Genomic DNA, 26,573 nt, shown 5'->3' with positions numbered 1-26,573 from the left:
ACTAGTACCACAATCATCTAGAAAACCTCAAAAGTACATTCTTCATTGAAGTATTTTTTAGAACAATGCCTAGGAGACAATTAACCATATGTATTGCTTGTGCACCATTTCAATTTTGGGTTCAGAGGAGATCAACTCTAAGCCGTGGTTCCTGCTCGAGATACTGCCTCACCATGACTGAGCTGTGTCTGTGTTCTGGTAGCCAGATTTGGATGAGTTCATCATCATTATTCCATGGTGGTACATGGGGCATTACTGGTTTTCTATCGGCAAGCGGCCAGAAAGAGAAATAATACAAGCAAGTGAGGTAGAAGGTAAATTCATATGTATATTAATATAATCTATTGCTTGTAAAGACTGATAAAGGCCTTCAGATCTAATCCTAAATCTTTGTTTTCTGAAGGTATTTAATTGAATGTTTAATTGCATATAACACTAAATAATCAGTATTCATATCATGATTATTGAGAGATTTCTAATGTGAGTTGTGAGTTAGTGTGGTGTGGTTCCTCTCCTCCACAGAGTGTCACTGTGTCGTATCACATCCTCCAACTCAGCACCTGCAGTCGCTCCCAGCTGCAGCAGTGCAGTCTCTCTACAATCTGACTGAGGGAGGTTTTTGTACGACTCTATAACACTGTGTGAACACACAGCTACTAGGACAGTGAAAACTCTGACAGTAATAATCTCCTGCATCTTCAGTCTGGACTCCACTGATGGTCAGAGTGAAATCAGATCCAGATCCACTGCCACTGAAACGAGCTGGAAAACCCGACTGTAGCTGATTCGCAATCTTAATCAGGAGTTTAGGAGCTTCTCCAGGTTTCTGCTGATACCAGTGCAAATAGTTGCTACTATACACTGCCTGACTGGTTCTACAGTTGATGGTGACTGTTTCTCCTGGAAGAGCAGATTTCACTGCAGGAGTCTGAGTTACTGTGACTTGACCTCTGCATTCTGAAAAATACACAATAATAAAGCATGAAACTGAAATATAATTATATAGAATAAGTGTATTTGTATTAACAGACCATTGTAGAGATAACATATGAAGCAGTGTCTGACCTTGAGTCCAGAGGATCAGTGTCCAGATGAAGACGGGGATCAAAGTCATGGTAGCTGTGGGTGAAGTTGCTGTAGCAGCAGCTCTCGGTCATGAAGTGTTAAAGTCACAGCGCTATAAACACTCCCAGAGCACTGAAGCATGTGCTGCCAATGCAAAGTGTCCTCTAAGTATGGAGACGCCTTTGTCACATTCCCCCAATCTTACTGTAAATCTCACACTACTGCAGAGTTACTGTGTGAATTTAGCTTCTGGGGTCAGATGGAGATTTTCTGGAAAATAGTTTTTAGTGAATTATAGAGATAATCTTACAATCGAAATGGTCAAAAAATCATGAGAGATTCCTTTTTATTTTCATTTTGTTTCAGTCCAAAAGAATTCAGTTGTCCACTTTAAAACACGCTTATCAGTCTGAGGTGGTGTCAGTGGTGTAGCTGTGCTGAATAAAGCTTCAATGTGGAAAGCGTGTCTCCTTTTAATGAATTGTCTTTTGCCCAGTTAACCCCTGGCATTAACACGCATCCTGGGTGATTGGATTATAAGTGGACAGCGCTAAGTACAGGTATGAACGGGGTCGAATGTATATTGAAGACGCATTGTGATTCGTTCACTCAAACCACATTCGGAGGTGGTCTGGGATGCATATGACCACATCACATTTGTAGTGTGAACTCTAATGTGTCCTGAAGCGTCCAGGACGGCAACGAAGGACCAACTAATTGACAGCGCTAGCCAGAAAATATCTATTCACTGCAAAAATGTTTGTAAATATCATGTTAATCATGTTAATATCAGGTATGAACAGCAACTTTAACAGCAGGTCGAGTGCAGCACTGTGTGTCGTGCTTGAGTGAGTTTGGCTGAAGAACCATGAACATCTGCTGAAAGTGCTGATCTATTCTAGGACTCCGAGCTGTTCATGCAAATGTGTGTATGTGTATGTATGTGTGTGTGTGTGTGTGTGTGTGTGTGTGTGTGTGTGTGTGTGTGTTTCACTGAGTTAATCTACCTCTTTATGTACTATTGAGTGAGGAGGTAATTTTTCGGTTCTTTTTTCTTATTTGTATCTGTCACTCAAATCTCCTGATGACCTTTACAGAAGTTCTCACTCTCCTCTCTTTATAACAGCGGGAGAAGAAAGAGCTGCAATTCATATTTAATCTTTATTTAGTCTTGCTGATGTAGTGATGGGTCTGTCAGCATCATCATGGCCCAGAGACAACAGACTGCTCTGAGTTAATCATGACTGAACCAGTAAGCAGATAGTTACAGGAATGTAGTTTATGACTTTCAGCTCATTCTGAAGGTCCTGATCATGCAACATTCATAGAATGTATTGTGCTACCTCTTACTGAACTGAATGTGGATGTAAGTATTCATAGTCACTGTGTGTGCATACTTAAATGTGCATAAGTGTGTACACCTAAAAGGTGAATGATTTGAATTAAAATCAGAAGCTGGTACATGTATTGCTTCAATTTCATCTCATACAATCTCCAAAAAAACAAAACAAGACAACAAAAAAAAAAAGGTGTTTATGGTTAGGATTAGGTGCAGGCGAGTGTTCATACCTCTTCTTACAACACCACTAATATAAAAGTGAAGGTAATCAAATTATTTTTCCTCCTAAAGGTTCAGATTCTTAATATCACATACACGAGGGTATAGAAGAACTGCAAAGTAAACTAGGATTACAACAGAGCAAGATGCAGGTCAGACAAACTGGACATAACATGTCTGTAATGACAGGAACAGTTAGAAAAAAATGGTAAGGGGGCCTGGACAAAGCTGGGTCATCAGCTGGAGAAATCACACCATGTTAGAGTTCATTCCACCACCTGGGGCAGGACACAGAAGAGTCGTGATGCAATATGAGGAAAGTGAGTTACTTTACTAGAACTACCCAGAGTTTACGTGTCTGGTCAGATTGTGTGACATAAGAGTTCTCCGTAGAGTTCACATAAATCATACGGATGCATCTCCAGGGATATACAGCAGCTCAGTCTTGCTGCATTTTAGTTTCTGCTGATGAGCTAAACTTCCATGATGAGATGTCTGCAAAACATTCTGAGATCTGTGCAGAAACATAGAATGCTGGAATCCATGGAGGAAGAAGAGAAAGAGTGGAGGTTTCAGGAAGTGGGGGAAAGGTATAAATAGATGGTGATAGGCAGGGCAGGGAGAACAAGAGTGCAGGATACAAAGTGATAATCTGAAAAGTAGAGTGGGGTAACGCTGATACCTAAAGCTGATGAAGGATGGATGAAGACCAAGTCCGAAAAAGTTTAAACTATTGCGTGTTGGAAGGCAGTTGCAGAAGGTCATGTTATAGGAGTGAAAGAGAGGGAGAAGGTGCAGGAGGACTGGAGGCTTGTCTGAAGGGGGGCTACAGTCTAAAAGGAGAGTAGGTGAGGAGGCATCAGGACTAAGAAGGATGATTGTTGGATAATAACAATATGAAGATTCATTTTAGACAGGAACATCATTCAAAGAATGAAATGTTAAGATGAGACAGTACAAGAGGTGTATGAGAGAAAACAGAGGAATAAGACAGAACAGACAGTATCACTGAATCCTCTAGCTGATATCAGGTCAGAATAAGAGACTGTAATGGGAGCAGGATTAGTGACAGAGTCTGGAAAAAATGAAAATTATCCACCAAACAGTTTCAGTTATCACAAATAACAATCTAGAAAACTGGGAAACTATTTATCTTACAGTAGTGGACGTGATGGACTGTGTGCCGTGTGGTGTGATGATTATTGACAGATTTCTAATATGAGTTGTGAGTTAGTGTGGTGTGGTTCCTCTCCTCCACAGAGTCTCATTGTGTCGTATCACATCCTCCAACTCAGCACCTGCAGTCGCTCCCAGCTGCAGCAGTGCAGTCTCTCTACAATCTGACTGAGGGAGGTTTTTGTACGACTCTATAATACTGTGTGAACCAGTAGCCAGAGATTTCATGCCGACTCTGACAGTAATAATCTCCTGCATCTTCAGTCTGGACTCCAGTGATGGTCAGAGTGAAATCAGATCCAGATCCACTGCCACTGAAACGAGCTGGAAATCCCGACTGTAGCTGATTCGCATACTTAATCAGGAGTTTAGGAGCTTCTCCAGGTTTCTGCTGATACCAGAATAAATAGTCACCAGATGAGCCCTTGCTCACTGTCTGACTGGTTCTACAGTTGATGGTGACTGTTTCTCCTGGAAGAGCAGATTTCACTGCAGGAGTCTGAGTTACTGTGGCTTGACCTCTGCATTCTGAAAAAAAATGTTTTTTTAATGTAACTAATTTTAAGTAAGTGAAATATTATAATAGAAACAATGAGTGTATTTGTATGAACAGATCATTGTAGAGATAAAATATGAAGCAGTGTCTGACCTTGAGTCCAGAGGATCAGTGTCCAGATGAAGACGGGGATCAAAGTCATGGTAGCTGTGGGTGAAGTTGCTGTAGCAGCAGCTCTCAGTCATGAAGTGTTAAAGTCACAGCGCTATAAACACTCCCAGAGCACTGAAGCATGGGATTTGAATGCAGAAATCATTTTCATAACGGACATGATACACACACAACTGAAACCAGTACGACAAAAAAAAACCCTAATTTCTCAGAATTTGTATTCACGGTGCCTTCCTTGTTAAATCAAGCATTTTAAATAGAGGTACAACACCATATGCTTTATACTTTATCAAAACAACTTCATATGAACTGTTTCCTGTTTGCACAAAATCTGTCAACATAACCACTTCTCTTTGTGGAAGGTGTTCACTCTTGTTTTTATTTCAATTAGAAATCTCAACACTATTTTAAAATCTCTCACAATTCCCTGGCTGCTGGCTTGTAAAATAACAACACTAGGAAGTAGGGGTGTAACGATACATTCTCCAAGATTCGATTCAATTTGATTTCTAACAAAACTTTAATGAAGAAAAAAACTGACTTAAAAGATTCCTTTTTTAAAAAAATTCTGAATAATAAAGAAGGCAAAACAATGTGCATTTTTGTCTGGATGAAACAAAATGAATCAAAAATGACTAGGAACAGAGGTTTAATATGGTAAACAAAATGCACTACAGGTTATCTTAAAAATGAATAAATTGATAAATTCTCTCCGTAGCAGCGACTGAGGCGTTATCTTACCCCGGAGATAGAGCTCCAAAGGTGGCTAAAGTGCAGCCTCTTCTTTGGGCACGGTGAGTCGATGGTGTCGTCTGAAGGCTACTTAAGAGCTCTGTTTAACTCTTATAACCTGGTTGTGTAACACACATCAGTCTGAACCGGATTTTGCAGTTTTTTTGTGATTGTTGTGGCCAAAAATGCTCGATTTTGCTGCTGGTTTTTAAAAAAATTATTTGTGGAGTTTTTGTGCTTTTTTGCAGAAAAATACTTGAATTGGCGAAACTGCAATCGCACAAAATTGTTTTGCACGGCCTTTCACAGTGATGTTTGTTGTTAAATGAGACCTTTTTGCTGCGATATTGTCTGATGCATGTGAATCGCTGACGGCTTTGACTGAATGTGTGTTGTGATGACGTCACATGATGTGTCTTGGCCCAAATCTGCAGAAAATCTGTGGAAATTTTGTCGCAACCTTCTCCGAATATTGTGGCATTTCAGTGATTTTGGGCTCATTTCTATGATCGCAAAATCCTGCAGGGACTGACAAATGTGTCATCAATACTGACTTGTGCTAGTGAGGTAAAATTTCAAAACTCTGTTAGAAAGGAGAGAGAGACCATGTGAAAAAAAAGAAAAGAAAAGAAAAACACAAGAACAACTTTAAATTTTACTGTAGGCTACAAACAAGTTTTATTCTAGGTGACGGGGTAAAAAAAATAAATAAAAAATAAAAAAGACAAAAAGAAAGCATCAAACTCACATATGTACATACTGAAAAACAAAATGAAAGAAAGAAAGGAAAAGACAAGACACTACAAGCCTGATTGCTCCTGAAGGAACTATTGTGATGACTGCTCTATTCACTGCGACAGAGAGTATTTAAACAGTGACAAGCATCCATCCGATTGGCACCCTGTCCACCGATCTCTGGGTGTTTGGTGCACTGATGCCTCCTCAGTTTGCAGGGCTTCATGCTTTCATTTGCTAGTCTCTCACCACAGATTACACACTCAGTTCTCACTTTGTCCATTGCTTCAATGAAACCAAATTCGAGATAACTGTCCAAATAAATCCTTGTTCCCTTTCAAAGGGAACTCGACGTTGCGTTTAGTATAACACTATGGGAGCACCTCTCGCGCGCGACCGGCATCTGAAGCTTGTGTAAAATCATGCCTATTTATAGGCCTGCCCTGATCAGGTGACGACGCAATTAAGCACGTCGCGTGATATAAATATGGCACCTGTGAACCGCGTCATTAGCCTCTATTATTTTCAGCAACAGACTGCATGTCAGTTGTTTGTGTAAAGAAACAAAAAGACGCTTCATTTCCTCGCTATGTTTTCTCAAAATCTCAGAACTTTTCTATCCCTTTAAAAAAAAGAGAAGAAAAAAAGGAATGAGCGAGAGAGAAACATGAGTGAGAGAATTCAGGAAGTGTGTTATGGCTTGCTCCCGTTTCATCACGAGGAATAGTGCACATTTTCTGGGTGAAGTGTCTAGGGTTGGAGCATGCGATGGCAGCCTCGAGAGGCTGCGCATGGTAGCGCCTACATTAAGCAGCTGGGCTCGCGACTCGCATTCTTCTCGGAAGCCGAAACGAGTTGGGTTTCAAAGCCTCGCAGATCTGGCCCAGCCGCTGCTGAGGCAGCTAGCCGTCTAAGGTTCGGGGGATCTCTTATGGATCCAGAAGAGGAGCCGGAGACGAGTGCTGCTCTATCTCTTGCTCTGTCTTCCGGGTCCAGCTCTCCGCTGGATTTTGGAGCTCGTGTTGCGACTCCTCCTTCCGCTATGGAAAGTCAAAAGGGAAAAAAACACACACGAAAATAATAGTAATAATTCCTCTCTGACTCCGAGGAGCCAGACGGATGTGCTAAAAACTGAGAGCAGCATATAAAGAGCTGCTTGAAGTGATTACTAAGGCTGGATGAGCCTTTTTTTTTCCCCAGTGAAAGTAAATCCCTCACACTGCAGAAACTCCCCTTTCTTCCAGAAGTGAATTACAAAATATCAGGCTTCTGGGGGAAAACCACGCATAAGCTGTATTTATAACCCCACGATGATGGATTATTCTGCCATTGTGGGGAATGAACGGCACGGCTATTTAGCTATGCTGAAGGTGGAGGAGGCGCTTGCGAGACACCTCTCTCTATTGACGGCTGGTAATTAGGGGGGCTGGCTTTGCCATCCAAGCCACCGTGTAAGGCAACCGTGGCATTCGTGGGCAAGGCCTATGCGGTAGTAGTCTTGCTTGTGGGTCACCGCAGAAAATGACAGTGTTGCAGGCTTACCAAGCAGACCCGCTGAGTGAGCTCGACATATGGTGGCATTCAGCCAGTTTCTTCCCTGTTGTCTCGAGTTCACCCGGGGATCCACGAGTGGAGCCCGGGCCAGCACTAGTGCGAGGGAGACACAGAAGGCGCGTATGGCAGCAACTTCTTGGGATATGTAAAGAAAAGAATTTCACTGCGCTGTAATGTATATGTAACATTCTCACAATTGTTCCCCACCTTTGCTGTTATAATAACCTCCACTCTTCTGGGAAGGCCTTCCATAGATTTTAGAGCAAGGCTGTGGGAATTTCAGCCCATTCAGTTCAACTAAATGACATGGACAGCAAACAGTCTGGATATCAGTCCATCTTTCAACTGCTTTCGAGAAAGTTGAAACCAGCTTGATGGAAAAAATATTTTTTCTTTAGTGAAGGCCCTGCCTCAAAGAATTCAGACCATCATAAAAGCCAGAGGAGGAGCAACAAAGTACTAATTGTGATGTTGAATGCATAGTTTCATCCAGGTCAAGGTCTTCATCAGGACTGGAAGAAGCTGGTCATGTGGAGGAGAGAACGAGGGAGGGAACGGCATGAAGAGAGAGAAAAAACAACAACGTTGTGGTTATCAGTGTGTTGAAAGTTGGATCATGTATAGAGAGCAATTGTTAGCTCAATAAATTGGGTTGAAATATTCTTGACAAAAGTGGAGGACATTGGACTTTCTATCCAAAACATCTAACATCTAACCTGCATGACCGAATCAGGTTAGGAATATGAGGAGAGAGTTTTAAACGGTTGTTCAGAACTAGCTCAAGGTTTCCTGTGTTGTCAGATCAAAAAATCTTGACATGGGGAAGGATCTCCAGGGAAATACAGCAGCTCAGTGCTTCTGAGACTTAGTTTCAGCTGATGAGCTGTCAATCATGATGAGATGTCTGCTAGACATGCTGAGATCTGTGCAGAAACATAAGGTGCTGAAATTTATGGAGGAGGAAAAGAAAGAGTGGAGGATTCAGGAAGTGGGGGAGAGGTACAGTACAAATAGAGGGTGATATGCAGGGCAGGGAGAGCAAGAGTGCAGGATACAAAGTGATAATCTGAAAAATACAGCAGGGTAACGCTGATACCTAGAGATGAGGAAGGATGGATGAGGACGAGGGTCAAAATGTTTATTTTGTGTCAGAAGGCAGTTGTAGAAGGTCATGTTATAGAGACAGAAACTAAGGCTGACAATAGATTCATAACAGTGACTGATATCAGAGACAGTAATGGCGGCAGGATAAGTGATAGAGACTAAAAAAGAAATCCACCAAACAGTTTCAGTTATGATAACTAGAACCACAACCATCTAGAAAACCTCAAAAGTACATTCTTCATTTAAGTATTTATTAGAACAATGCCTAGGAGACAATTAACCATATGTATTGTTTGTGCACCATTTCAATTTTGGGCTCAAAGGAGACCAACTCTAAGCCGTGGTTCCTGCTTGAGATACTGCCTCACCATGACTGAGCTGTGTCTGTGTTCTGGTAGCCAGATTTGGATGAGTTCATCACCATTATTCCATGGCGGTACATGTGGCATTACTGGTTTTCTATTGGCAAGCAGCCAGAAAGAGAAATAATACAAGCAAATGAGGTAGAAGGTAAATTCATATGTATATTAATATAATCTATTGCCTGTAAATACTGATACAGGTATTCAGATCTAATCCTAAATCTTGAAGGTATTTAACTGAAATATAACATACTAAATACTCAGTATTCATATCATGATTATTGAGAGATTTCTAATGTGAGTTGTGAGTTAGTGTGGTGTGGTTCCTCTCCTCCACAGAGTGTCATTGTGTCGTATCACATCCTCCAACTCAGCACCTGCAGTCGCTCCCAGCTGCAGCAGTGCAGTCTCTCTACAATCTGACTGAGGGAGGTTTTTGTACGACTCTATAACACTGTGTGAACACATAGCCACTGTGGTAACTCTGACAGTAATAATCTGCTGCATCTTCAGTCTGGACTCCACTAATGGTCAGAGTGAAATCAGATCCAGATCCACTGCCACTGAAACGAGCTGGAATACCCGACTGTACCTGATTTGCTTTTATGATCAGTAGTTTAGGAGCTTCTCCAGGTTTCTGCTGATACCAAGCTAAAGGTTGATAATCCCAACCTTGGTACACCTGAGGATTAGTTCTACAGTTGATGGTAACTGTTTCTCCTGGAAGAGCAGATTTCACTGCAGGAGTCTGAGTTACTGTGACTTGACCTCTGCATTCTGAAAAAAAAACCCCACAATAATGAAGCATGAAACTGAAATATAATAATATAGAATGAGTGTATTTGTATGAACAGACCATTGCAGACATAAAATCTGAAGCAGTGTCTGACCTTGAGTCCAGAGGATCAGTGTCCAGATGAAGACGGGGATCAAAGTCATGGTAGCTGTGGGTGAAGTTGCTGTAGCAGCAGCTCTCAGTCATGAAGTGTTAAAGTCACAGCGCTATAAACACTCCCAGAGCACTGAAGCATGTGCTGCCAATGCAAAGTGTCCTCTGAGTATGGAGACGCCTTTACCACATTCCCCCAATCTTACTGTAAATCTCACACTACTACAGAGTTACTGTGTGAATTTAGCTTCTGGGGTCAGATGGAGATTTTCTGGAAAACACTTTTAGGTCTAAGATGCATAAATAAGTGAATTAGAGAGAGAAGCTTAAACTTTCACTGGATGGTGTTTGTACTGAATGTTAATGAGTTTCTCACTGTAGTGGATTTATGGTGGAAGAAGCAGCATCAGTGTTGGCAGTGAGTAAATACACACTAATATTTTGACTGTAAATGAATGATTAGATTATTGTAGGACTTAAACATCATATCATAACTTTCTATCAGTCTACAGAAGGAGTGGAGAATTATTCTCACTTTAGCTCCACACATTCAGTCGTATATTGCAAATTTATCATTAGTACATCAGCATTTTTACTCAGTGATGCATTATGGGTAAAACCTGTGCAATTGCAGATCTACATTTTGTGAATTTTCAGCTTTTAGTTTGTGTAATTTATTTGTGTGAATTACTCTCTAGCTGCATCCTCAGTTTAGACTGACAATCTTGATGTTTAAAAAGAGAAAAAACACTAAAACGTAATAAAAACAGTCAGAGAGTTAGTGTATTAATCAGCTGATGTGAACAGAAGTTGGTGTTTTGTAGCTGTTTTGTAATAAGAGGTTTAAATGGATGGAGAGAGCAGTGAGTTTAGAGCAGCAGGGTTTTTGTACGGCCACTAAACCTGTTTGTATCACTGTGGTGGACTTTCGGTGGAGGAACTAAACTGTCTGTGGGCCGTAAGTAACCTGTTTATTAATGACTGAAATAGAGTGTGTTCAGATTAATGACTGAAATGGAGAGTGTTCAGATTAATGACTGAAATAGAGTGTGTTCCGATTAATGACTGAAATGGAGTGTGTTCAGATTAATGACTAAATTAAATTGTGTTCATTTTGTTTCTCATTTTTCTTATTTTAGAAGTTTGAGAAAATGTATCTGACTTTAGTGCGAGTAGCTCAATTTAATTTAAATCGACAAACAAAATAGAATTTGTTAGTGTATATTACTGACTTTTTTTTTGTTGAGTTACACTAATTATATTTAACTATATTTAATATCTCAGAGACTGTGAGTCCATAAACAGAGTTAAATGTGGAAGCATAAACTGAATTTACTTAAATAATAAATAAGTTGTATTTTAAATTCCGTTTATTCATATTAAAAAATAATTGTAATATTTCAGATTATTGAATATTTTGTACAGTTAGATTTGAACTTCCAGTGATCACAGTAATATAAATCATTATAGATTTAAGATGTAAAAGTATTTGAATTGAATGTGAAACGTTTGTGATGCTCCACTGAACTCAGTTCTGCTCTGTAACATATAAAGGGAAGTGAAACACACACAGCGAGCTGAAACGAAGCCTGAGTGACTGACAGCTGTCTATTCCTTTCTCAACTGTGTGTGTGTGTGTGTGTGTGTGTGTGTGTGTGTGTGTGTGTGTGTGTGTGTGTGTGTGTGTGTCTAGGCCTCACCCAGCCCAGTGTGACGGTGTTGCCCCCCTCCAGTGTCGAGCTGCAGCAGGAGAAGGTCACACTCGTGTGTGTGGCCTACAAGGGCTTCCCCTCGGACTGGAGGCTGAGCTGGAAGGTTGATGGGAGCAGCTGGAGCTCGGGGGAGAGCCGCAGCACCGCAGTTCTGCAGTCGGACGGCCTCTACAGCTGGAGCAGCACGCTGAGCCTCCACCCGTGTCAGTGGAGGAACAAGGTGGTGACCTGTGAGGCCTCCAAGGACAACCAACCACCTGTGGTGAGCACAGTGAACACAGAGCAGTGCTGAGAGCTGTGAGCTCACACACACGTTACTCAGCTCACCTTCTACTGCTTCACTGTGTGTTCCATGTGGCCTTTACTGCTCAAATGTCCCACTTTCATCATTTCATCTGAGTTATTGACATGTGAGCTCACACACTCCTCACTTTAACTCAGCTCTTCTTCTCATCACCTAAATATGTGTTGTGTGTATCACTGCAATGTCCTGCTTTGAATTATTAATAAAAGCCTTTTGAATCAGTAAACACTTTTGCTGCACATTATTGATTATGCACATCGTACACAAATCACCAATGCATCTCTCAGTATATGAAAAATACATAATAATAATAATAATAATAATAATAATAACAACACTTGGTTTTACACCATATATATATATATATAAAATATAACTATATAACCTTCGGCTGTATAATTTTCTAAGTGTCCTGTACCGTGAATTGTCTTCAGCCTGAACTAATGGAGAAAAAGCATCGACACTGAGGATGTGGTTGACTGAGATTAAAGTTGTAAGGCATTTTTATTTAAAAGGTTGTTGGGAATTTCATGTTACTTTCACCCATCTGCTAGTTGGGGACTGGTGTGATGGTGTTGGAAATGCTGTTACACCTAGTGTATTAATCACGACTGTACCCCTGTATGTTACTCACACTGAAGTGAAATAAATATTCAGTTACAAAAAATCACAATTATTCCTTATATAGTGAATTTCCCCATACCAAGAGACACGTTACACTTTAAACATCAGTATGTACCTAGAATGTATTAGTTAGCCCACAGCTTCCAATCCCTGGTCCTGGAGTGTTCCCTGTCCTGCACATTTGAGTCTTTTGTCTGCAGTAACACACTGAAGCGCTGAAATGTGCAGGACTGGGGTCACTGGGGTGGACAATGGGTAGACCAGGGTTAGGAACCTGTGAGTCAGCCAATATCTGTATACCATGAACACTGATCAAGCACGTGGCACCTCAAACAGCAAGAAATTACACAGAAGTGAGGAGAAACACTAATATCTTTGTTGTTGAAATAGGTTAATGTGATCCAGGGAAAACAAAACCAGGGAGCAGGTAACATTCCCTGAGTCTCACAGCAGATCCTGACTCAGATTTCATCCTCCAGTCTGAAATCTCCCTCTACTGAGCAAAATGCTAGTGTAGCTAATCCATCCATCCATCCATTATCTATAACACTTATAACACAGGGTCGGAGGGAACCTGGAGACTATCCCAGGGAGCACAAGGCGGGGTACACCCAGGACAGCTTACCAATCCATTAGCACTGAAGCATGGGATTTGAATGCAGAAATCATTTTCACAACGGACATGATGCAAACAGAACTGAAACCAGTACGACAAAAAAAACCCTAATTTCTCAGAATTTGTATTTGCGGTGCTTTCCTTATTAAATCAACCATTTTAAATAGAGGTACACTATACGCTTTATACTTTATCAAAACAACTTCATATGAACTGTTTCCTGTTTGCACAAAATCTGTCAACATAAGCACTTCTCTTTGTGGAAGGTGTTCACTCTTGTTTTTATTTCAATTAGAAATCTCAACACTATTTAAAAATCTCTCACAATTCCCTGGCTGCTGGCTTGTAAAATAACAACACTAGGAAGTAGGGGTGTAACGATACATTCTCCAAGATTCGATTCAATTTGAATTCTAATAAAACATTAATAAAGAAAAAAACTGACTTAAAAGATTCCCTTTTTTATATTCTGAATAATAAAGAATGCAAAACAATGTGCATTTTTGTCTGGATGAAACGAAATGAATCAAAAATGACTAGGAACAGAGGTTTAATATGGTAAACAAAATGCACTATAGGTTATCTTAAAAATGAATAAATTGATAAATTCTCTCCGTAGCAGCGACTGAGGCGTTATCTTACCCCGGAGATAGAGCTCCAAAGGTGGCTAAAGTGCAGCCTCTTCTTTGGGCACGGTGAGTCGATGGTGTCGTCTGAAGGCTACTTAAGAGCTCTGTTTAACTCTTATAACCTGGTTGTGTAACACACATCAGTCTGAACCGGATTTTGCAGTTTTTTTGTGGTTGTTGCGGCCAAAAATGCTTGATTATGCTGCTGGTTTAAAAAAAATGTATTTGTGGAGTTTTTCTGCTTTTTTTGCAGAAAAATACTTGAATTGGCGAAACTGCAATCGCACAAAATTGTTTTGCACGGCCTTTCACAGTGATGTTTGTTGTTAAATGAGACCTTTTCGCTGTGATATTGTCCGATGCATGTGAATCGATGACGGCTTTGACTGAATGTGTGTTGTGATGACGTCACATGATGTGTCTTGGCCCAAATCTGCAGAAAATCTGTGGAAATTTTGTCGCAACCTTCTCCGAATATTGTGGCGTTTCCGTGATTTTGGGCTCATTTCTATGATCGCAAAATCCTGCAGGGACTGACAAATAATGAGTGTTGGGAGTTATGATCAGGCGCTATCGGTCACTTCACAACCGCAGATGATTCGCAATGGTGAAACATGAGATCATGTGACCGGCATGCTCCAAACATTTTCATTTTATGGATGTCCAAACAGTGCAACTGCACTTGATACATAACTAATAGAGGGATAATTTACACAAAATAAATCGCGCATTTCCGCAACGCACATTGCTGCATCGTGATGTATCGTTACCCCTACTACACAGGTTTCCATTCCAATAATACCAAATTATTAGTAATGTTTCATCAATACTGACTTAAAATTTAGTATTGATATGGTAAATTGATATTGATTGATATTGATATGAAATTTGGTAAAATTTCAAAACTCTGGTAGAAAGGAGAGAGAGACCATGTGAAGAAAAAAAGAAAAGAAAAGAAAAACACAAGAACAACTTTAAATTTTACTGTAGGCTACAAACAAGTTTTATTCTAGGTGACGGGGTAAAAAAAAATAAATAAAAAATAAAAAAGACAAAAAGAAAGCATTTTTTCCTCATGTGCACAATTAACATCAAACTCACATATGTACATACTGAAAAACAAAAAGAAAGAAAGAAAGGAAAAGACAAAACACTACAAGCCTGATTGCTCCTGAAGGAACTATTGTGATGACTGCTCAATTCACTGCGACAGAGAGTATTTAAACAGTGACAAGCATCCATACGATTGGCACCCTGTCCACCGATCTCTGGGTGTTTGGTGCGCTGATGCCTCCTCAGTTTGCAGGGCTTCATGCTTTCATTCGCTAGTCTCTCACCACAGATTACACACTCAGTTCTCACTTTGTCCATTGCTTCAATGAAACCAAATTCGAGATAACTGTCCAAATAAATCCTTGTTCCCTTTCAAAGGGAACTCGACGTTGCGTTTAGTATAACACTATGGGAGCGCCTCTCGCGCGCGACCGGCATCTGAAGCTTGTGTAAAATCATGCCTATTTGTAGGCCTGCCATGATCAGGTGACGACGCAATTAAGCACGTCACGTGATATCAATATGGCACCTGTGAACCGCGTCATCAGCCTCTATTATTTTCAGCAATAGACTGCATGTCAGTTGTTTGTGTAAAGAAACAAAAAGACGCTTCATTTCCTCGCTATGTTTTCTCAAAATCTCAGAACTTTTCTATCCCTTTAAAAAAAAGAGAAGAAAAAAAGGAATGAGCGAGAGAGAAACATGAGTGAGAGAATTCAGGAAGTGTGTTATGGCTTGCTCCCGTTTCATCACGAGGAATAGTGCACATTTTCTGGGTGAAGTGTCTAGGGTTGGAGCATGCGATGGCAGCCTCGAGAGGCTGCGCATGGTAGCGTTTACATTAAGCAGCTGGGCTCGCGACTCGCACTCTTCTTGGAAGCCGAAGCGAGTTGGGTTTCAAAGCCTCGCGGATCTGGGTGGGCCGCTGCCGAGGCAGCTAGCCGTCTAAGGTTCGGGGGATCTCTTATGGATCCAGAAGAGGAGCCGGAGACGAGCGCTGCTCTATCTCTTGCTCTGTCTTCCGGGTCCAGCTCTCCGCTGGATTTTGGAGCTCGTGTTGCGACTCCTCCTTCCGCTATGGAAAGTCAAAAGGGAAAAAAACACACACACGAAAATAATAGTAATAATTCCTCTCTGACACCGAGGAGCCAGAAGGATGTGCTAAAAACTGAGAGCAGCATATAAAGAGCTGCTTGAAGTGATTACTAAGGCTGGATGAGCCTTTTTTTTTCCCCAGTGAAAGTAAATCCCTCACACTGCAGAAACTCCCCTTTCTTCCAGAAGTGCATTACAAAATATCAGGCTTCTGGGGGAAAACCACACATAAGCTGTATTTATAACCCCACGATGTTGGATTGTTCAGCCATTGTGGGGAATGAACGGCACGGCTATTTAGCTATGCTGAAGGTGGAGGAGGCGCTTGCGAGCTACCTCTCTCTGTTGATGGCTGGTAATTAGGGGGGCTGGCTTTGCCATCCAAGCCACCGTGTAAGGCCATCGTGGCATTGGTGAGCAAGGCCTATGTGGTAGTAGTCTTGCTTGTGGGTCACCGCAGACAATGACAGTGTTGCAGGCTTACCAAGCAGACCCGCTGAGTGAGCTTGACATATGGCGGCATTGCACTGTAATGTATATGTAACATTCTCACAATTGTTCCCCACTTTTGCTGTAATAATAACCTCCACTCTTCTGGGAAGGCCTTACATAGATTTTAGAGCAAGGCTGTGGGAATTTCAGCCCATTCAGTTCAACTAAATGACATGGACAGCAAACAGTCTGGATATCAGTCCATCTTTCAACTGCTTTCGAGAAAGTTGAAACCAGCTTGATGGAAAAAATATTTTTTCGTTAGTGAAGGCCCTGCCTCAAAGAATTCAGACCATCATAAAAGCCAGAGGAGAAACAACAAATTACTAATAGTGATGTTGAATGCATAGTTTCATCCAGGTCAAGGTCTTCATCAGGACTGGAAGAAGCTGGTCATGTGGAGGAGAGAACGAGGGAGAACGGCATGAAGAGAGAGAAAAAACAACGACGTTGTGGTTATCAGTGTGTTGAAAGTTGGATCATGTATAGAGAGCAATTGTTAGCTCAATAAACTGGGTTGAAATATTCTTGACAAAAGTGGAGGACATTGGACTTTCTATCCAAAACATCTAACATCTAACATGCATGACCGAATCAGGTTAGGAATATGAGGAGAGAGTTTTAAACGGTTGTTCAGAACTAGCTCAAGGTTTCCTGTGTTGTCAGATCAAAAAATCTTGACATGGGGAAGGATCTCCAGGGAAAAACAGCAGCTCAGTGCTTCTGAGACTTAGTTTCAGCTGATGAGCTGTCAATCATGATGAGATGTCTGCTAGACATGCTGAGATCTGTGCAGAACCCTAGGGTGTTGGAATTTATGGAGGAAGAAGAGAAAGAGTGGAGGATTCAGGAAGTGGGGAGAGGTACAGTACAAATAGAGGGTGATATGCAGGGCAGGGAGAGCAAGAGTGCAGGATAAAAAGTGAAAATCTGAAAAATACAGCAGGGTAACGCTGATACCTAGAGATGAGGAAGGATGGATGAGGACGAGGGCCAAAATGGTTAAAGTATTTTGTGTCAGAAGGCAATTGAAGAAGGTCATGTTATAGAGACAGAAACTAAGGCTGAGAATAGATTAATAACAGTGACTGATATCAGAGATAGTAATGGTGGCAGGATAAGTGATAGAGACTAAAAAAGAAATCCACCAAACAGTTTCAGTTATGATAACTAGAACCACAACCATCTAGAAAACCTGAAAAGTACATTCTTCATTGAAGTATTTTTTAGAACAATGCCTAGGAGACAATTAAGCATATGTATTGCTTGTGCACCATTTCAATTTTGGGCTCAAAGGAGACCAACTCTAAGCCGTGGTTCCTGCTCGAGATACTGCCTCACCATGACTGAGCCGTGTCTGTGTTCTGGTAGCCAGATTTGGATGAGTTCATCACCATTATTCCATGGCGGTGCTTGGGGCATTACTGGTTTTCTATCGGCAAGAAAGAGAAATAATACAAGCAAATGAGGTAGAACATAAATTCATATGTATATTAATATAATCTATTGCTTGTAAATACTGATACAGGTATTCAGATCTAATCCTAAATCTTGAAGGTATTTAACTGAAATATAACATACTAAATACTCAGTATTCATATCATGATTATTGAGAGATTTCTAATGTGAGTTGTGAGTTAGTGTGGTGTGGTTCCTCTCCTCCACAGAGTGTCATTGTGTCGTATCACATCCTCCAACTCAGCACCTGCAGTCGCTCCCAGCTGCAGCAGTGCAGTCTCTCTACAATCTGACTGAGGGAGGTTTTTGTATGACTCTATAATACTGTGTGAACCAGTAGCCAGTGATGGCATGGTAACTCTGACAGTAATAATCTCCTGCATCTTCAGTCTGGACTCCACTGATGGTCAGAGTGAAATCAGATCCAGATCCACTGCCACTGAAACGAGCTGGAATACCCGACTGTAGCCGATTCCCAAGTTTAATCAGGAGTTTAGGAGCTTCTCCAGGTTTCTGCTGATACCAGTGTAACCAGTCACCATTTGAGTCCTTGTACACTGCCTGACTGGTTCTACAGTTGATGGTGACTGTTTCTCCTGGAAGAGCAGATTTCACTGCAGGAGTCTGAGTTACTGTGGCTTGACCTCTGCATTCTGAAAAAATATAATAATACACCTTATAATATAAGTAAGTGAAATATTATAATAGAAACAGTGAGTGTATTTGTATGAACAGATCATTGTAGAGATAAAATATGAAGCAGTGTCTGACCTTGAGTCCAGAGGATCAGCGTCCAGATGAAGACGGGGATCAAAGTCATGGTAGCTGTGGGTGAAGTTGCTGTAGCAGCAGCTCTCAGTCATGAAGTGTTAAAGTCACAGCGCTATAAACACTCCCAGAGCACTGAAGCATGTGCTGCCAATGCAAAGTGTCCTCTAAGTATGGAGACGCCTTTACCACATTCCTCCAAACTTACTGTAAATCTCACACTACTACAGAGTTACTGTGTGAATTTAGCTTCTGGGGTCAGACGGAGATTTTCTGGAAAACACTTTTAGGTCTAAGATGCATAAATAAGTGAATTAGAGAGAGAAGCTTAAACTTTCACTGGATGGTGTTTGTACTAAATGTTAATGAGTTTCTCACTGTAGTGGATTTATGGTGGAAGAAGCAGCATCAATGTTGGCAGTGAGTAAATACACACTAATATGTTGACTGTAAATTAATGATTAGATTATTGTAGGACTTAAACATCATATCATAACTTTCTATCAGTCTACAGAAGGAGTGGAGAATTATTCTCACTTTAGCTCCACACATTCAGTCGTATATTGTAAATTTATCATTAGTACATCAGCATTTTTACTCAGTGATGCATTATGGGTAAAACCTGTGCAATTGCAGATCTACATTTTGTGAATTTTCAGCTTTTATTTTGTGTAATTTATTTGTGTGAATTACTCCCTAGCTGCATCCTCAGTTTAGACTGACAATCTTGATGTTTAAAAAGAGAAAAAACACTAAAACGTAATAAAAACAGTCAGAGAGTTAGTGTATTAATCAGCTGATGTGAACAGAAGTTGGTGTTTTGTAGCTGTTTTGTAATAAGAGGTTTAAATGGATGGAGAGAGCAGTGAGTTTAGAGCAGCAGGGTTTTTGTACGGCCACTAAACCTGTTTGTATCACTGTGGAACACTTTCGGTGGAGGAACTAAACTCATTGTGAAAAGTAAGTGCCTTTTGTTTTTCCTAAAACCTCATCGATTTATTAATTTATTTACACAATTCAATGAAATGTATAGATTTACTACAAAATAAATGATGTGATATTTATAAAAACACATACTGTAGATCTTTTCTATAAAATAGAGAAATGTGATGTGAAGAAGAGAGAGCTGCTTCTATAAACACTCTGCTTTCGTGTCATTTTGTAAAATTCACTTCATCTCTTTTTAAGATTCAGGTGAAATGTTAACTTTTAGTTGATGTAATTGTTGCTTTGCGTTACTCTAATTCATCATCACAATGGAAATTTGTGTAACAGTGAAGCATGAACAATAATCGTTTATTGCTGATTTCCCATTAATTATAAGCCATAAATAATTATTAAGATGATCTAAAAAATTGAACAAAGATAACTTTACTGGATAAAGATAACTTTACCCTGGTGTGATGGTTATTTTTAGCACAGTGTTCCTTTGTTCAGAAGATGGAGATTGTTTTGTTCGGCTGCAGTTTGTCTGGATGACGTTATCAGAATTGTGTTCTGTTGTACGATGTGCAGATAAACTACTGCATCTGTTCTACAGCCATTAAACTGAATTACCAAATATCACCATGTCCATTATGATAGAGTTCACATTAACATTAATATCATTGTGTGTGTGTGTGTGTGTGTGTGTGTGTGTGTGTGTGTGTGTGTGTGTGTGTGTGCTGCAGCTGGTCCGGTGGTGAAGCCCTCCGTGTCTCTGCTCCCTCCGTCCTCTCTGCAGCTCTCGGAGGGATCGGCCTCGTTGCTCTGCCTGCTCTCAGCCTATTCTCCACAGGGGGCGCTGCTGAGCTGGACCGTAGACGGTGCCGAGGTGAACGAGGGGGTTCTGACCAGCACAGAAGAACAGAAGAACGGCATCTACAGCCGCAGCAGCACCCTGACCCTCAGCAAAGAACGTTGGGAAGAGGCCGAGGTGTTCGGCTGTACCGTGTCCCACCACGACACCACTCAGATCGCCTCGTTCCGAAAGAGCCGCTGTGAAGTCCACTAGAATTCAAGTGTACACTTTAAAACACGCTTATCAGTCTGAGGTGGTGTCAGTGGTGTAGCTATGCTGAAATAAAGCTTCAATGTGGAAAGCATGTCTCCTTTTTCACTAGTGAAGTGTCTTGTGCTGTGCTTGAGTGAGTTTGGCTGAAGAACCATGAACATCTGCTGAAAGTGTTGATCTATTCTGGGACTCAGAGGTGTTCATGCAATGGAACTTTCATTTCTTATTTCTGTAATTGGTGAGAATTTGCATAAACCTTTTGAACATTCTAACACAATCCAATAGAATACATTAAAGAACAAACTGAGTCAAGAGAAAACATAAAAAAAATATTTTCTCTGAGTTTTTAAAAGGAAATACCAACCTTGATCAGGATGAAACGTTTCTCAGATCCATACTCAAGTTATAAACACAGGTAGGCACAGGGCAAAACAAGAATTTAAACTATTACAACCTGGACAAGGAAAACAAGTTTTAAAAAAACATATAAAAGAAGAACGACCCAGAAAATAAAGTGCTAAAAAAAACAAGGAAACACATATTAAGGCAGTAATAGAGTCCAATTCGAGACCGAAATCTTGTTCATTGTTCATGTTCACACAGTCAGATCAGGCTCCTACAGGACTTGATCTTTCTCTCTGAGATGATACACATGTTCTAGGAAATGTCCTGAATTTGAAAGTCCTGAAAGGCATCTTCCACTGTAATGTATGATCAGAGCAGGTAATGTACTACACACACCCTCATCACTTCTTAACACTTGCTGTGTGTTGAGAACACAGGGCTGTCTGTCTGACAGATTTGTAGGCTGTTATTCACAGAAATGAATGCGGTTGTTACACCCAGTGCATGAAGACACGACTGTGAAATCTCCAGAAAACAGTGGAAATTACAGCTGTCTCTCAAATCTCCTGATGACCTTTACTGAAGTTCTCACTCTCCTCTGTTTATAACAGCGGGAGAAGAAAGAGCTCTAACTGATATTGAATCTTTATTTAGTCTTGCTCATGTAGTGATGGGTCTGTCAGCATCATCATGGCCCAGACACAACAGACTGCTCTGAGTTAATCATGACTGAACTAGTATGCAGATAGTTACAGGAATGTAGTTTATGACTTTCAGCTCATTCTGAATGAGTAAAAAAAAGTTACACTGTGTCGATACTTAAATGTACACAAGTGTGTAAAAATAAAAGGTGAATGATTTGAACTAATATTCGAAGGCAGGATATGTATTTTTTCAGTGTGGTCTGAACATTGTCACTCAAATTAGTGTTTACTGTTGGATTAGGGACAGACTAGTGTTCATACCTGTTCTAACCATGTCATTAAATTAAAACTGATTGAAATTGAGTTATTTTTCCTCAAATAAAGCTCAGAATCTCAGTGTAGCCCAGTAGGAGAGGAAAGATAATATATTCTCTTCCATTTCTGTTGGGTATGATGTTCTCAGTTTGTGGTGTTATGGAAAATGTTATCATATTTAGTATTTGTTTGTGCTTGGTTATGACAGGGCAGTACTTCATTTATATTTTCATTGAATTTCTGTTGTATGCGTAATTTCATTCAGGTCAAGGTCTTCATCAGCACTGGAAGAAGCTGGTCATGTGGAGGATAGAATGAGAGAGAACGGCATGAAGAGAGAGAAAACAAGAGCGTTGTGGTTAACAGTGTGTTGAAAGTTGTGTCGTGTATAGATAGCAATTGTTAGTTCAATAACTTGAGATTAACTGTACTTGACAAAAGTGGAGGACATTGGACTTTCCATCCAAAACATCTAACACTGAATCAGCCAGGAGGCTGGATACCCGTTAGCTCAGTATCCATTAGCATTTCTGACACGGAGTGACGCAGACATTAACGGAGACGAGCTCTCCCAGCAAACCAAAGTGAGTTTAAAAGCTGTGGCTAGGCCACAGAGACTCCAAGGATCTCACATACAGCGGTCCGAGTTGCCATGAAGTTCAGACTTCCTCTGACAATACTGGAAATCCTCACACTGACAACAAAGACATTGTGCCACCGTGACCGGAGTGCAGCCAGTTACTTCTAACCCGTGAGTGAGTTTTACTTCATTTAGCTCTTAGACCGAAGCGGCCATTTGTTTTTAGGCCTGAATAAACATGAGTCGTGCATTGGGCCTGCAACTGCACTAAGGAGTAGAAGTTTATTATGGTGTTTGTGTAGGTGAGCCCACAGTACCTGTAAATAGTATGTTCTTAAGGTTATTATAATACATGCATGTTAAGTGCATATAAATAAGATCTGGTAGCAAAGTACATATTTGTGTTCAGCTGTTTTAAGTAGAAATACAAGAGGTATAAACTTGTGTAGAATGCAGTAGACTAATATCAAGATAATAAAGGACTGTACAAGATCTTCAATGACCTCTGTGGACAGAACTGGCCAGACCCTCCTGATGTAAATGAGAAACCTGCATGACCAAATCAGGTTTGGAATGTAAGGAGAGAAGTTTAAATGGTTGTTCAGAACTAGCTCAAGGTTTCCTGTGTTGTCAGATGGTGTGATCCAATAGTTCTTCTGGGAGATCAATAAATCTTGACATGGGGAAGGATCTCCTGGGAAATACAGCAGCTCAGTGCTTCTGAGACTTAGCTTCAGCTGATGAGGTGTCAATCATGATGAGATGTCTGCTAGACATGCTGAGATCTGTGCAGAAACCTAGGGTGTTGGAATTTATGGAGGAAGAGGAGAAAGAGTGCAGGATTCAGGAAGTGGGGGAGAGGTACAGTACAAATAGAGGGTGATATGCAGGGCAGGGAGAGCAAGAGTGCAGGATACAAAGTGAAAATCTGAAAAATACAGCAGGGTAACGCTGATACCTAGAGATGAGGAAGGATGGATGAGGACCAGGGCCAAAATGTTTATTTTGTGTCAGAAGGCAGTCGAAGAAGGACATGTTATAGGAGTGCAAGAAAGAGATATGAGACAGAAGATAGAGACAGAAACTAAGGCTGAGAATAGATTAATAACAGTGACTGATATCAGAGACAGTAATGGCGGCAGGATTAGTGATAGACACTGATGAGTGAAAAAAAACTACTGATCTGACAGTAGTGGACGTGATGGACTGTGGTGTGATGATCATTGAGATATTTCTAATGTGAGTTGTGAGTTAGTGTGGTGTGAGAGTTAGTGTCTTAATCAGCTGATGTGAACAGAAGTTGGTGTTTTGTAGCTGTTTTGTAATAAGAGGTTTAAATGGATGGAGAGAGCAGTGAGTTTAGAGCAGCAGGGTTTTTGTACGGCCACTAAACCTGTTTGTATCACTGTGGAGGACTTTCGGTGGAGGAACTAAACTGTGAGTAAGTAAGTAACCTGTTTATTAATGACTGAAATGGAGTGTGTTCAGATTAATGACTGAAATGGAGTGTGTTCAGATTAATGACTGAAATGGAGTGTGTTCAGATTAATGTCTGAAATGGAGTGTGTTCAGATTATTGACTGAAATGGAGTGTGTTCAGATTATTGACTGAAATGGAGTGTGTTCAGATTAATGACTGAAATGCAGTGTGTTCAGGTTAATGACTGAAATGGAGTGTGTTCAGATTAATGACTGAAATAGAGTGTGTTCAGATTAATGACTGAAATGGAGTGTGTTCAGATTAATGACTGAAATGGAGTGTGTTCAGATTAATGACTGAAATGGACTGTGTTCAGATTAATGACTGAAATGCAGTGTGTTCAGATTAATGGCTGAAATGGAGTGTGTTCAGATTATTGACTAAATTAAATTGTGTTCATTTTGTTTCTCATTTTTCTTATTTTAGAAGTTTCAGAAAATGTATCTGATTTTAGTGCGAGTAGCTCAATTTAATTTAAATCGACAAACAAAATAGAATTTATTGTTTGTGTATATTACTGACTTTTTTTTGTTGAGTTACATTAACTATATTTAAGTATATTTAATATCTCAGAGACTGTGAGTCCATAAACAGAGTTAAATGTTGAGGCATAAACTGAATTTACTTAAATAATAAATAAGTTGCATTTTAAATGCTGTTTATTCATATTAAAAAATAATTGTAATATTTCAGATTATTGAATATACTGTACAGTTAGATTTGAACTTCCAGTGATCACAGTAATATAAATCATTATAGATTTAAGATGTAAAAGTATTTGAATTGAATGTGAAACGTTTGTGATGCTCCACTGAACTCAGTTCTGCTCTGTAAGATATAAAGGGAAGTGAAACACACACAGCGAGCTGAAACGAAGCCTGAGTGACTGACAGCTGTCTACTCCTTTCTCAACTGTGTGTGTGTGTGTGTGTGTATGTGTGTGTGTGTGTGTGTGTGTGTGTGTGTGTGTGTGTAGGCCTCACCCAGCCCAGTGTGATGGTGTTGCCCCCCTCCAGTGTAGAGCTGCAGCAGGAGAAGGTCACACTCGTGTGTGTGGCCTACAAGGGCTTCCCCTCGGACTGGAGGCTGAGCTGGAAGATTGATGGGAGCAGCTGGAGCTCGGGGGAGAGCCGCAGCACCGCAGTTCTGCAGGCGGACGGCCTCTACAGCTGGAGCAGCACGCTGAGCCTCCACCCGGAGCAGTGGAGGAACAAGGTGGTGACCTGTGAGGCCTCCAAGGACAACCAACCACCTGTGGTGAGCACAGTGAACACAGAGCAGTGCTGAGAGCTGTGAGCTCACACACGTTACTCAGCTCACCTTCTACTGCTTCACTGTGTGTTCCATGTGGCCTTTTTACTGCTCAAATGTCCCACTTTCATCATTTCATCTGAGTTATTGACATGTGAGCTCACACACTCCTCACTTTAACTCAGCTCTTCTTCTCATCACCTAAATATGTGTTAAGTGTGTGTATCACTGCAATGTCCTGCTTTGAATTATTAATAAAAGCCTTTTGAATCAGTAAACACTTTTGCTGCACATTATTGATTATGAACATCGTACACAAATCACCAATGCATCTGTCTCAGTATATGCAAAATACATAATAATAATAATAATAATAATAATAATAATAATAATAATAATAAATAATAATAATAACACTTGGTTTTACACCATATAGTATATAAAATATAACTATATAACCTTTGGCTGTATAATTTTCTAAGTGTCCTGTATATTGAATTGTCTTCAGCCTGAACTAATCGAGAGAAAACATCGACACTGAGGATGTGGTTGAGTGAGATTAAAGTTGTAAAGCATTTTTGTTTAAAAGATCTTGTGGGAAATTTCATGTTACTTTCACCCATCTGTTAGTTGGGGACTGGTGTGATGGTGTTGGAAATGCTGTTACACCTAGTGTATTAATCACGTCTTTTCCCCTGTATGTTACTCACACTGAAGTGAAATAAATATTCAGTTACAAAAAATCACAAGTATTCCTTATACAGTGAATTTCCGCCATACCAAGAGACACGTTACACTTTAAACATCAGTATGTACCTAGAATGTATTAGTTAGCCCACAGCTTCCAATCCCTGGTCCTGGAGTGTTCCCAGTCCTGCACATTTGAGTCTTTTGTCTGCAGTAACACACTGAAACGCTGAAATGTGCAGGACTGGGGTTACTGGGGTGGACAATGGGTAGACCAGGGTTAGGAACCTGTGTATCAGTCACTATCAGTACACCATGAACACTGATCAAGCACGTGGTACCTCAAACAGCAAGAAATTACACAGAAGTGAGGAGAAACACTAATATCTTTGTTGTTGAAATAGGTTCATGTGATCCAGGGAAAACAAAACCAGGGAGCAGGTAACACTCCCTGAGTCTCACAGCTGATCCTGACTCAGAGTTCATCCTCCAGTCTGAAATGTCCCTCTACTGAGAAAAATGCTAGTGTAGCTAATCCATCCATCCATCCATTATCTATACCACTTATCACACAGGGTCGGAGGGAACCTGGAGACTATCCCAGGGAGCTCAAGGCGGGGTACACCCAGGACAGCTTGGACCAATCCATTGCAGAACACATTCACACACCCATTCATACACTACA

General features: G+C 40.6%; 3 gene segments (V, D, J or C); 2 read left to right on the top strand and 1 right to left on the bottom strand.

Annotated features, from left to right (window-relative positions):
* Positions 1 to 9,869: 9,869 nt before the first annotated feature.
* On the top strand, positions 9,870 to 12,084 carry LOC128634958 (Ig kappa-b4 chain C region-like). The segment is given in 3 exon segments: positions 9,870 to 10,049; positions 10,716 to 10,800; positions 11,536 to 12,084. Coding segments are annotated over 3 exon segments (576 nt in total).
* A 6,023-nt stretch (positions 12,085 to 18,107) lies between these two features.
* On the bottom strand, positions 18,108 to 18,645 carry LOC108274620 (Ig kappa chain V region 3381-like). The segment is given in 2 exon segments: positions 18,108 to 18,478; positions 18,597 to 18,645. Coding segments are annotated over 2 exon segments (420 nt in total).
* A 134-nt stretch (positions 18,646 to 18,779) lies between these two features.
* On the top strand, positions 18,780 to 25,479 carry LOC124628877 (Ig kappa-b4 chain C region-like). The segment is given in 2 exon segments: positions 18,780 to 19,013; positions 24,927 to 25,479. A coding segment is annotated over 1 exon segment (291 nt).
* The last annotated feature ends 1,094 nt before the right edge of the window (positions 25,480 to 26,573 follow it).

Source organism: Ictalurus punctatus, chromosome 14 (assembly GCF_001660625.3).
Source record: "Ictalurus punctatus breed USDA103 chromosome 14, Coco_2.0, whole genome shotgun sequence".
NCBI lineage: Eukaryota > Metazoa > Chordata > Actinopteri > Siluriformes > Ictaluridae > Ictalurus > Ictalurus punctatus.
The sequence above is the reverse complement of the archived record's forward strand: the minus strand, read 5'-3'. Positions and strand labels throughout refer to the sequence as shown.